The sequence below is a fragment of the Poecilia reticulata genome, chromosome 19 (genome assembly GCF_904066995.2).
Source record: "Poecilia reticulata chromosome 19, P_reticulata-male-v2, whole genome shotgun sequence".
Classification (NCBI taxonomy): domain Eukaryota; kingdom Metazoa; phylum Chordata; class Actinopteri; order Cyprinodontiformes; family Poeciliidae; genus Poecilia; species Poecilia reticulata.
The window spans coordinates 23,032,528-23,044,809 of NC_088848.1; the positions used below are offsets into that span (position 1 = coordinate 23,032,528).

At 42.1% G+C, this 12,282-nt stretch overlaps 2 protein-coding genes across 5 annotated transcripts in view; one reads left to right on the forward strand and one right to left on the reverse strand.

The window, feature by feature from the left end:
- slc38a10 (solute carrier family 38 member 10) overlaps nt 1-10,491 on the forward strand; it is a 29,440-nt gene extending 18,949 nt beyond the window's left edge. For 3 of the 4 annotated variants that reach the window (XM_008437814.3, XM_017310815.2, XM_008437815.3), the window contains exons 11-18: nt 17-123; nt 1,350-1,503; nt 4,640-4,783; nt 4,862-5,278; nt 5,366-5,470; nt 6,972-6,992; nt 7,928-8,068; nt 8,667-10,491. In XM_008437814.3, coding sequence (XP_008436036.2) covers nt 17-123; nt 1,350-1,503; nt 4,640-4,783; nt 4,862-5,278; nt 5,366-5,470; nt 6,972-6,992; nt 7,928-8,068; nt 8,667-9,871 — 2,294 coding nt within the window. In that variant the 3' untranslated portion in view covers nt 9,872-10,491. The remainder of the gene's footprint in view (nt 1-16; nt 124-1,349; nt 1,504-4,639; nt 4,784-4,861; nt 5,279-5,365; nt 5,471-6,971; nt 6,993-7,927; nt 8,069-8,666) is intronic. The other variant, XM_081600553.1, reaches the window with a different exon arrangement.
- ndufaf8 (NADH:ubiquinone oxidoreductase complex assembly factor 8) lies at nt 10,367-12,115 on the reverse strand. The gene is made up of 3 exons (XM_017310817.2): nt 11,840-12,115; nt 10,717-10,827; nt 10,367-10,627 (listed from the first exon to the last, which is right to left on the reverse strand). Exons 1-3 carry the CDS (start codon nt 11,918-11,920, stop codon nt 10,607-10,609), a joined length of 213 nt encoding a protein of 70 aa, XP_017166306.1. The 5' UTR covers nt 11,921-12,115; the 3' UTR covers nt 10,367-10,606.
- Between the last annotated feature and the right edge of the window lie 167 nt (nt 12,116-12,282).

A 12,282-nucleotide genomic window follows, 5' to 3' on the forward strand; every position in this document is an offset into this window, starting at 1 on the left:
GTTTGTCTCTTGACAGTGGAAACCATCCTGGGTCTGACCGGTGCCACCATGGGCAGCCTCATATGCTTCATATGTCCCGCTCTCATCTACAGGAAGATTCAGAAGAATGGCTTCATTTCTCAGGTTTTTCCTTCTTTGAAAGTTTATTCATCCTGTTGAACTTTGTCACGTTTCATCATAATGCCACCATAAATTTTAAAGTTGTTCTGCTGAGATTTTAGGCGGTAAACCAACAATTGAAACTCTAAGCTTTTATTCATGAGACACTAAATAGCTACTACAGGTGATTTGTTATTTATAAATAACCAGCATTTTTTGTTCTCTTTTTAGATTTTTAAATTAAAGAAAAATCTTTATCAAAACTTCCAACATAATAACAAATGTACATTTAAAAATTATTAATGACACTTTGTGTCCTTCTTTTCTGGAAGTTCTGACTGTGAGGGCGCACTTTTTCCGTCTATAATCAGACATTTAAGCGACTTGAAACCATTCCTTCCTCCCTGGCACCTCCAGACCCGGACCCCCATCCGGACCGGTTCGGGGGGGCAGCCGCCCCCCCAGCTTCCCTATAGCTCCGCCCCTGGTTCACAGAACAAATGTGACTAGTATCCAACTTTTTCACAACAGTCTAAATGGCCAAATTTCAGTCTTTTCACCCCTCAAAAAATCTAAGTTGTGCAGCTTCCATATGTGGGACTAATTCTGATACGTATCTGATTGTTTTAAGTGTCTTCAGTCTCAGCCTTGCATTTAATCAGATTTTCACGTTGTTGACGTGAGACGTGCGTCATAATTCTGCACCAGAAGAAGCCAGGCCAGACGTAAACAATTGCTGGAAAAAAATCTGAATCATGAAATTGTGACTTGTGGAGCAGTTCGTGCTCCACAAAAGGCCGTTGTTATTAGTTGTTCTTTCTTTTTATTAGCTTCCCTCGTGTTGTTTTGATCTGGTGACAGTCCTGTAAGCTCCCACTGCTTTAAAACCCAGCCATAAACGTCGGCATCCCTTATTACTGTGTGACATCTGCCGCCGCCTTCTGTGCATTCAGGTTGCTTTGGGGTTGTGACATCCAGTTTAATGAACCACCGCCCATGCAAAAAAAATAATAAAGAAATCAGAAATCAGCATAAAGACCTGCTGTGTGAATGTAGCTTAATAGTTATCTTGTTGCCTGATGGTGAATCTCTACAGGGTCAAATAGTGGCTAAATGTGAAACACTTTGAAGAGGGGTAAATACTTTTGGTAAGTTGTGTGTGTGTGTGTGTGTGTGTGTGTGTGTGTGTGTGTGTGTGTGTGTGTGTGTGTGTGTGTGTGTGTGTGTGTGTGTGTGTGTGTGTCCTGTAGCTGGTCCTCTGCGTTGGCCTGGGAATCCTCCTGATCAGCACCTTCACCACACTCTCCGTCTCCAGCAGCAGCCCCAGCTACAAAGTCCCGGCTCCTCCTCCCCCGGCACCCAACAGGAACATGGCGCCTCCACCAAACCTCCCCGACCCGCACGGTAAAGATCATGACTTCCTCTAATGGCTGCCAGACACTTAGCCACTTGATGGACTGTAAATGAAAGTGGTTTTCTAATGAGCCGTGGAAACATTTACCTCAGTGGGCCAGAGCCGGAGCCGGAGCTGGGGCCGTCTGCTGAGTGTGAGATTGGCCAGCACCACTGCATGTCATTATTTTCTGTAAAACGCACCAGCAACAGAAAGGAGATGCTTGTTTCTTGTTTTGCTTTCAAATTCCAAAGGCTTGTGCAGCAGACTAAATGAGCTTTGTGGAGAAAAAATTTACCAGAGGCAAAGAGCTATTGAGATTAAAACTAAAGCACAGAACAGCTGCAGAAGAATGTTATTTTTTCTATTTCCCTGAGAAGAAAAGAGACAGACAGGGTGACTGGTAGTCAGACAGGCAGGCAGGCAGGATGAGGAGATAACCTCTTGATAATATCTGAAAGCAGCGCTCAGTGCTTGACATTGATGAAGCGGGATTGATGCCCTTCAAACTCCAGCAATTTCTCTCAGCCCCTCTGCCTCTGTTCATTTCTCCTACCAGCCCCCAACCCCTTAAAACACACCATGTTCAGCCTCCTCTACCCTCATACCTCCTGTGGCAGCTAGAAAATGACTGCAGGCTCGACCTGTACGAAGCAAATGGATGCTGTGGGCTCAGAGGGAGCTGAAGCAAACCAATGAGACCTGGAGAACATTGTTTTATCTGGGTTTGCTGTTTTGGGGTAACACAGGAGTAAGAAGAGTCGTAAACTTCACAGTTCTTCATTATTTAAAAAAAATACAAAAAAGACAAAAACATTATTTTCCCAATTTATTTCCTCTAACATGTTTATTTTCTGTTTGTTGTAGGGTGTCAGCGCAACATCAAAAAGTCTTAAGATTAAATTAATGTATCTAAAATAAAGATAATTATTTAGTCTCATATGTAGGTATGTATGGTAGTTTATTTTTCTGGTGGGACTTTTCTGTCAGGCAATAGTTTTAGTCGCACGCAGACATCTTTATTCCGTTCTGTGACTCCAGGTGGTTGAGGCCATAGACGTAATATAAGGATAGACGCCTCATGGACCGCTCTCGCCTATTGTCGCTGACGAGATTTAGGGCGGCCATCTTGGAGCGGTACTCCACTCGCTGTTATGTGTTTAGCAGCACAATGACGTATCAGCGCATTTGATCGATTATAACACACTTTTTTGTTACTGGAAACCATATCAAACATCTGTCAAAGCTACATTTATAAACAATTGTATTTTTTAAGTATGTTTTTAATACATAGTTCAGCATATTTAAATATACTTAGTGGCTATAACAATAGAATAGGAATGAATATTTTGATATTGATGTATGATGAGCATATTACAAAGCACACAGCCGTTCATAATTTATTTAATAAATTATTTAGTAATATCAATACATATTTATATAACTATACAAACACAAATATATATATGTATGCACATACATATATATAGGTGTATATATAGCTATATGTTTTTCAGCGACGAGTTCTAGCTTCAGAGATTCAGCAGCTGAGATTGAGTCCAAAATCCGATGTGAGATTCATCCGTGCTGTACCGTGAATCCGTCTCTCTTTAAAAATATCTCCCTCTTCTTCCTCACATCGTGTCTTTAGGAAACCTTCAAAACAAAAACGGAAGATTTGGGAGCTATCTTACTTTTGACAGAATTACATATAAATAATAGTCTTTACCACCTGTGTAAACTTTACTGGTGAATGTTATAACACATAATATAAGTTTTATAATGTATGTTACATTGTTTCATTTCTAATGTAGGCTCTTGTGTCAGATAATCTAAGTCAATGTTAGAGAATAATAAAAAATTTTATATTTACAGAATCTCAGTTAGCCTTCATAGCGGGGCTGAACCCCGTATTACACCAATCACTGTAGCTAATATTAGCTGGTATCTCGCCGGTGGACATAAATACAGTAAAGTAATATTTCAGTCACAGAATATACACAATAATATGTCCACCTTACTTGTGAAATGTTGTTTGTGGAGCCCTCACATCAATTGTCCATCGATCCGAACAACAATATCCCTCAGTGCTGAGACATCTGCTGTTTTAGTCAAGTACACCTCGCTGCAGCAAACAGAAATAGCGCCCCCTTCACTTCCGGAGTGCAATGGTCCCATTTCCAAATAAAGTATGAGGCTGACAGTGGTCCGTCCCCGCCCCTTTCTGTTTGCTGCAGCGAGGACCTTCTCGTTTTGGTTGAGCAAAGTAGAAGGGACGACCGCTCCAAGATGGCCGCCGTATTTTCTGCGCCGGAGCAGCCAATGCGGGCGGGGTCTACTCTCATATTATGTCTACGGTTGAGGCTATCGCTAACTAGCTGCTTATAAGCCCTTGCTAGCTTTTTTCCTAAGTGCCAGTTGGTTGGACGAGTCGACGTCCGTCTTCGCCACCGACTAATTTCTATTGAAATAACCCGTTTGCTGCCACGTGCATTCTGGGCAAAAAAATGCTTGGCACAATATAAAAGTGACGCAATTTTCTTTTGTACATTTGTATCGTGATACAGGTATTTAATTTAATTCTTAAAAGTCTTAAAATTGAGTTGGTAAAACCTGCAGAAGCCTTGTATTATCCTCCTGGAGCAAACAATCCACCTGTTTTCTGTTAGTTTTAAATCGTCTTCACTCTTTTACTCTCAGACGAGGCGTCAGATATGTTGTTTTTGCATTTGCTGCCACCTAGTGGATCTTCGGAAATCAGCAGTTTGAAAACTAAAATACATGCATCTTTATAAATTGTATTATCAAAAAACTTATTAATTTTAGCAGTTTAAATCAAAAAGGGGAATTTGTATTTTACATAGATTAATTACACACAGAGTGTGTACATTCTTATGATGATTATGGCTGTCACTTAAAACCCCAAAATTTAAATTTAACACAAGACCAATAATAAGTTAGACAGAGGGTCATTTACAAGCCACAAACAAAAGTGTTCTGGAAGCAAACTTATTGGTGAAAAGTTGAGTAGACGGAAAAAGTAGCTTGATTTTCAACACAAATTAACACAAACTATATTAGTGCATGTTGAGTCTCCGTAACATACTGCAGGTGTTTGAGTTGATAAAGTTTTTCTTGTCCTCACAGATGATGCTGCGGTCAAAAAACCAGTAGAAATAGAGAAGCCTGTTCTTCCAGAAGGGAATGTGGTGCGGCCTGAGCCCCCCCAGATCAAAGGGCCCGTGGAGAGGGAGGAGGAGGAAGTGGTGCAGCTGGACCGCCCCGAGGCCGGTAAGGAAGCTGAAGCAAACTGTGAAACGGAGCAGATCCGGAGCCATTTACGCCCGCTGTCTGTTCACTCTGCCGCAGTTGTGGCAGAGGGGGAAGCCCACCGCCATGAACCGCCCATCCCTCAGGATGAAGTGAGGGTCAACTCCAGGAAGGACAAACCAGAGCTGGAAGAGAAGAAGCAAGCTGAAGAAGGGCTCAAAGCAGAGCCACAAAGGGATGAGCCGGGGCCCGACCTGAAGAAAGACAACAGCAAAGAACGAAACGCCGAAGAGGCTGCTGGAAGGAAGGAAGAGGGGAAGGCAGGTGGTCCGGTGGCGTCCAATGAGGTGCTGGAGAAGCCGGTCAGAGATGTGGGCAAGCAGGACTCTGCTGCACTGAAGGAGGTGGAAAAACCTGCCAAAGATCCTGCCAACGACAATGCAGCTGCAGCAGCCAATCAGGCAGCAGGAGCACCAGCCAAAGAAGCTGCCAAACAACCCAATGCTGCAGAAAAGGGTAAAGATTTTACAACTAGCAATATAGGGAATATGCAGCTATTCCCTTCTGTATGTTTTGTCCAATTTCTATGAAATTTCTGAACAGCTCCAGATGCTGAAGGAGAGCGTCACCCTGTGGCAGACGCTGGCGCAGCCGCAGACGGCGGCGCAGCTGCAGACAGCAAAGACACAGCAGACGAGAAGATGGACGGTAGGTTCAGCCTAATTTACTAAACATGAAGTTAGAAAAAGTGAGATGTGCAGAAATATAACGTGACAGAAGCAGCAGTAGGATACCAGAACCCAACTGGTCCAGCCTCTGTTTTACTGGGGATGAAGCCTGTCGCAATAAGCAATTAAGCAATGAATCGATTAATCACATAAACTAAAATGAACTTCACTCGTGATTTCTTAATATTTTTTAAAGTGAAATTTTGTTTACAGATGCGTCATAATCCATTTTACTTACAGTTTTGGTTTCAAGTGGTTTTTATTTCCGTTTCATTTTTGATATTTAAAATGTATTCCAGTTCCAGTGTGAAACGTTCCTTACAAGAAGATCACAGTTATTGGTCTTTGAGAGAGTTAACTGGCAGCATTATTCCATTACCAATATATGACTTGAAAATTGTCTCAACAATATTATCATTTATCACAATAATAACTGGAGCAATTTCTTGTCCAGCAAAATGTGTTTTGGAGAGCACTCTACATGTGCCTCTGTTCATTCTGAAAGCCTTACAATAAAACAATAGTTAGTTTAAAAATGTTCAATAAGATGTAGGGAATTCATTTGGTGAAATTTGACTCATTAAAAAGTTAAATGCTTAAGTATTCACACCCATTGAACTTTGACACATTGTGTCACGTTTCAAACTGTCAAAACACGTTTCAAACATTTTGTCCGTTTGTCTTTAGTTGCAGCTGGATGAGTATCTGGGAACAACACCATTAAAATTCTGCCAGACTTTTAATAGAACATTCTTTGAAATAGTGCCTTGCTTGAAGGCTCATTAACGTGATCACAGAGGAAACTGGAATTAAACCCCAACTTTGTGACTATATCCCAGCTCCCCCAAAACGGTGGGTTTGTTTTTGAAGGAAAACGTTCCAGTTGATTTGAATCCAGTTCATCCATCAGGCGCTCACTCTGAGTCATTTCTGATATTCAAGTTTGCTGCTCCCTGTATTTAAGTTTATTTCCATGATGGACTTTTCTTTAGAATTTCCTCAAACATTTTCATCTACCATGGCTGGTGGAGCGATACTTTACAACATCGCTAACATCTGAAGCTAACAGGCTAATGATTTAAAATGAATGGAAAACAAAACCTGCAGGATAACAAACAATGTTCTGAGATAGTCGACCACTCCGACGCTGTGATGCTCAGGCTCTGCCTCCCTACCTGTGCTGGTTTCCAGGTACGTTTCTACCCACTGATTTGGACAATCAGAGGAAACCATGTCAGAAACCCGGCCTGGTTCCCAAACAGCTTCCTGGAGTTAAAATCTAACTTTGATTCTTCTCTTCCTCTCTCTTTGCTTGTTGCACCTGAGGTGTTAGACACGCGGCGATCTGATTTTATTCCCTGATTCTTGGTGCACTCGGTTGTCTGATGTGGCTTGTTCTCTCTTATATTCTGTTGTTTACTTTTCTCCTCCTCTTAACGCCTTTCCTTTGTTTCCTTCTCTCTGGTGGATTCAAATGGCAGTGATAAAAAAGCTGGTTGCAGGTATGGACTCCCTCTTTCCTTCTAGTCTCTGTCACAGTCTGTCACCACACTCACTCATCAGCTGATCAGTAATCATTACTTTAACACGCGGCTCATTTTACTAACTGCTGCATTAGTTGAACAATGGTTGTGAATGGAGATGCACCAAGATGGAGATGGTTAAGTTTCCAACTTCCTCTGCTCTGAATGGTGACTGGCTGCCCCAAGGAAAATTTACAATCCTATTTTTAACAGTGATACCAATTTGTTTATTGAACTTTTTATTTTTAATCGGGGTAAAAGTATTGCTGACATAATTCTCTTCCAATGGAAAATCTTAATTACGAGACAAAGTATTGTTATTTTTGTGGCCATGCTTTTTTAATAAATAGACTTTTATTGGAAAGATGCCTTTCCAAAGACCTGAATCTTCATAACTTTCTGCTTGATTTTAGTTCCTTTTTTTATTATTTTCTTGGCCTGTAAACACTTTTGACTCGATAATTTTGACCCCCGTCTTAGAGCTACGGTAAAGCTCTACATTCTCCACGGAACACACAGATAACTGCTACGTTATTAGTGCTAACCCATTAATGATTAATATTAGATACTTTTTTTGTTTTCATTCTAAAAGTTCAAATCCTTTTTAACAGCTATTGTTTCTCACACAGTGTGACGTTTCCTCTAATATAAATATTACCGGCTCTCGTCAGGAAGGCTACAAAAACATGTCCATGTTTTCTAGATTTTGTTGCACTTTGAAGAATCAAAATGCTAAAAACTTGACCTGCAGGTGAACAACTGAACCTGGTGCATCTCTGTTAGTGAAGAACAGATCCTCCATCCACCTTCCCCTCTAACGTGTAGTTGAGTCCTCTCATTCCTGAGGCTGTGGTCTGTCACCCTGTACTCAGAAGTGTGTCTTGCTTCAGCTGGATGTGTGTGTGTCCGTGCAGAGGGCCAGGTGGACCACGCCGTGCTGCTGAATTTGATCAAGGAGCAGCAGGAGCAGCAGAAGAGGCTTCTGGACCAGCAGGAGAAGCTGCTGGCCGTCATAGAAGAGCAGCACAAGGAGATCCACCAGAAGCAGCCGGGCAGTGCGTACACACACACACACACACACACACACACACACACACACACACACACACACACACACGCACACACATCACTGCTGGTCAGCTGATTTATACATGTGCTGAGCAGCTGAGTAATATTCCGCTGCCATATAATTGCAAAATTAATTTAACGTTTTGCTTAATGGAAATGTTTTTTGATGTTAGCAGAATTGTAGCTGTGTTTCCTTTGACCGTAGAATTGTGCAAATTACAAAAATTATTTTACTTGATGGAAATGTACCAGTTAAAAAAAATGTTTTTTTTGATAAAACATTTTTTGCAGTAGGATGAGGTGGCTTTTCAGCCGTATCTAAATAGATGTATTTTGCAAAACTGCGATGGAAACACTTTTTTTGCATCGCAAGATTCATGTGATCAACAGCAGGAGAAAACGATGATGAAGACAGGAAGTGGTGTTAGAAGTGGTGCGACGTCTTCTGATTGGCTGATAAATTGAATGTTTAGTGCCATGACTTAATTATGAATATATCTCATGTAAATGTTTAAATCCATCACTGCCATGATTTTAACGACTTATTGACAACAATAATTCATTATTTATTTTTGCGTGTGTAAGGAGCTGCAGATGTTGAGGCAGAGAAGGGAGTCCAGGACGAAGGAGCGGGGAAAGCCAAAGATCCCGGCGTGAGATCAGAACCGAAGGCAGCAGCAGCTGGAGAACAAGATGCTGCTGCTGGGGAGCAGAGAGCGGCTCCAGCTGGGAACGCAGCAGGCGAGGCTGCTAAAGAAGCTGCTGCTGCTTACAAGGAGGACGCCAAAGCTGCACCAGGAGGAGAGTCTCAGCAGCAGCAGAGCGAGTTTGGGGCCCGGGGGGTCCGGCTAGGGAAGAAAAAATCCACAGAGCCTCAAAATGATCAGGCATCTCAGGTCAAAGACGAAGAAAGAAAACTCGATAAGGAAAAAGAAGCGATGGAAAACCTCAAAAAGGACGCACTGGACAAGGACAAGCTGGACGGAGACGGAAATAAAAAGACTGCCAGTGAGAACGAGCTGGAAAAGGAAAAACCTCAGAGGGAGATGATGGAGAAGGAAGTCCAAGCACGGCTGGCCAAGGAACTCCTGGAGAAGGAGGGACGGGGAAAACTGCAGTTAGAAAGAGAGAGAGCTGAAAGGGAGAGGATAGAGAGAGAGAGAGCTGAAAATGAGAGGATAGAGAGAGAGAGAGCTGAAAATGAGAGGATAGAGAGAGAAGTGGAGGCGCGGGTGGAAAAGGAACGGTTGGAACGAGAGAAGAGAGAGAAGCTGAACAGAGAGCAGGAGCTCGCTGAGAAGGCAAAGCATTCTGAGAAGCTCCAGGTTGATGATGAGATCAACGAGAAAGCAAAGAGAGAGCAGGAGGCGAAGGAGACTCAGGAGAGGCTGGAGCAGCTGCAGCGGGTTCTAGATGCCAGAAACGCCAAGGGAGACGAGGGCGAAGCTTTGAAAATGGGAGGAAGAGACCTGAAAGAGAAAGCTTCCTCCGAGGATGGCCCCGGAGCCGACGCCGACCCTGGGGCCGAGGAGCGCCTCCAGGGCTCCCATGAGACGGCCAGGGATCAGGGAGAGACGGATCTGAGGCGCAGGAAGAGAGCCCTGGGGCCCGGAGAGGCTGCAGGGCCCCCGGGGGACACCAGAGGATCCAGAGGGGTCCACGGCCTGGAGCCCCTCCTGGAGCTGGGGGGCCCAGACCTGCATGCTGCCCTGGAGCAGCAGCTGCTGGCCGGGGGAGTGTTGCACTCCAGACAGATTAAACAGGCTGCAGGGGAAGATGGAGCAGAATAACACACACACACACACACACACTCCTCCTCTCCAGCTTTACAGCACAAATCTGCAGAACCTCAGAACGCCGCTGCCTTCATCAGCCTCTGCTCCACAGCTGACTCAAAGTCTGCGCTACAGTCTGTAAATATTAACTTATTTTTGTCTCATATGAACATTCTGGAAAGGTCACTGTGTAAATAAAAATATCTATGCAAAATCTGTCATTTCTGAGCAGGAATATTCTGTATTTAATGTCAATATTTGTGTGGATGGAACTGCCTCTAGTTTTCACGCTCAGTTCCTGTTCTGTTAAACTCGGTTGAGTCTCTCTGTGCGTTGCAGCCTTATGAACAGCACATCAGCTGAACGTAGCTCGTTTCCTTGGTGCCTTCCCTTCAATATGCTGCAGAACAGACTATATGTGCAATTTTTTCCCCCACACTTTTTTCTCTTTTCTCCCTTTACCTTCATTTTTCTACACAATAACAATGAAATGAAGGCGATGAGACGTGCGGTTTTTAAATCCTGACTGTATTTTCTGGTCTCTCCTGTGAAGATCAAGATCATTTTTACAAGCAGATTTTTCTATGTGTAATATTTTGCTTATAAAAAAATCCAATAAAAGATATTCAACATTATCGATTGCTGGTTTGTATAAATATCGACTGAAATGAAATAGTTTGTCTTCCCTATCATAACATCACATCAAAGCTCCACTTGGAAAGTTTTCTCCCACAGATCAGTCCAGATGTGTCATCTGGTTTTCTTCTTGGCCTGGGAAACAAATAGTGAGAAAAGCTACTTATTAACCAATAATTCTAAGTCCATTAACACCATTTCCACCATTACGAACTGTAACTTACTGCATTTGTAAAACAGGTCTTTAGTGCCTCAAACTCTTTAGCACACACATCCTTCTTCAGCTCCTGTTTGCCAGTTGTTGTCGCAGCAACACACTTTCCATAAACGGCTGCCTACAGCAAAGGATTCAAATGAAACAAAGATAAGTCAGTCATATTATTTTTATCAAATTGCAGGGGATATTTAGTTTCACCTCTGAAGTAGAGTGTCCATTTTTATTCACTCCAGTTATGGTGATATTTCTATACGACTGCGTATTAAGTTAGGGGGAAAAAAGCCCGAGTAAATTTCCACTACAAAAAATGGATCTTGGTGATTTTCTAGAAAACATGGAAGTTTCTGACGATGAAAAGTAGAAAATTTTAATATTTTCTAGTGAATTTTGACTTGCCGAGCTCAGAAATATCCTTTTTATTTTCAAGAAAATTTCTGGGGTTTTTTATAGAAAAGTTTATACACGATGTCCCTGATATACTGTATGTCTATCAGGTTTGCACATCTAGGAAACTGAAACTTTGTCCTGTCTTCTTTGCTAAAAGAAAAAAAAAAGAAGCAAGCTTTGTTGGATTGGAATGATAAGTTTTGGGGATTTTTTTTTGTCTTTATTTTTACTGATTTTCATCTGAATCTAGGTCCGCTGCAGGTGGGCTGTATTTACAAATAAGATCCCGAGTGAAGCCAGTTTAATACTAGATTTTAATTAGGCTAATCAGATTAAAGGAATTGGATACAAATGCATGCCACACTTTGCAGTTTTGTGCTTTTTTTTGTGTAATATTTTCAATTAAGTGCTATTAAATCGCCCCCCCTTTTTTTAAGTGCACCTTATGACGCCTTTAATGAGGGAATTCGTATATTACGACCTACATCAAACTTATACAGGAATACAAAATGCTTTAAAAAGTGCATATGTTTGATACAAATTTAGTAAATGAGACTACAACCTTTAAATACACACGTTTTAATTAATATTTTTGTTAATATTAAAACAGCCCAGAATGCACAGTGGAATAAATATTTAGGAAACAGTGTAACAAACAAAGCACAGTGACCCAGTTCATCTGTTGGGGAATCCTAATGAAGGACAAACAGGTCATCAACAAGCCTCATCATGTTGGATTTTACCTCATCTGCACACTGAGCTAACAGCTCAGGGAACCGTCTCAATCTCTCTCGGCTACGACTCCATACATTTGACCCCGACATGCTTGGTCCTTTGTGTTTCACATCAACAACAGCAAAAAAAGAAATTCTGTAGTGCTTATTAGTTTATTAAACTCACGAACAAACCCAAAACCTGTTTAAAACAAAGATATCATCCAGTAGATAGTGTATTCATGCCCGCCATGGACAGCGCCATGTTGCAATCTCTGTTACATGAAGGAAAAAGGTCCGCCTGACAGTCTAAGTCTGATTGGCTCACATAGCTGTCAGTCAAAATGATGCCTGTGAAAACGTTATGGGCCGGGAGCCTTTCCTTCTACCTGATTCGCTGATTCCCACGCTGAGAAGAGGTCAGTACGCGAATAGACGTGAAGTATTCTATTTACTGCCTTCTGATTGGCTAT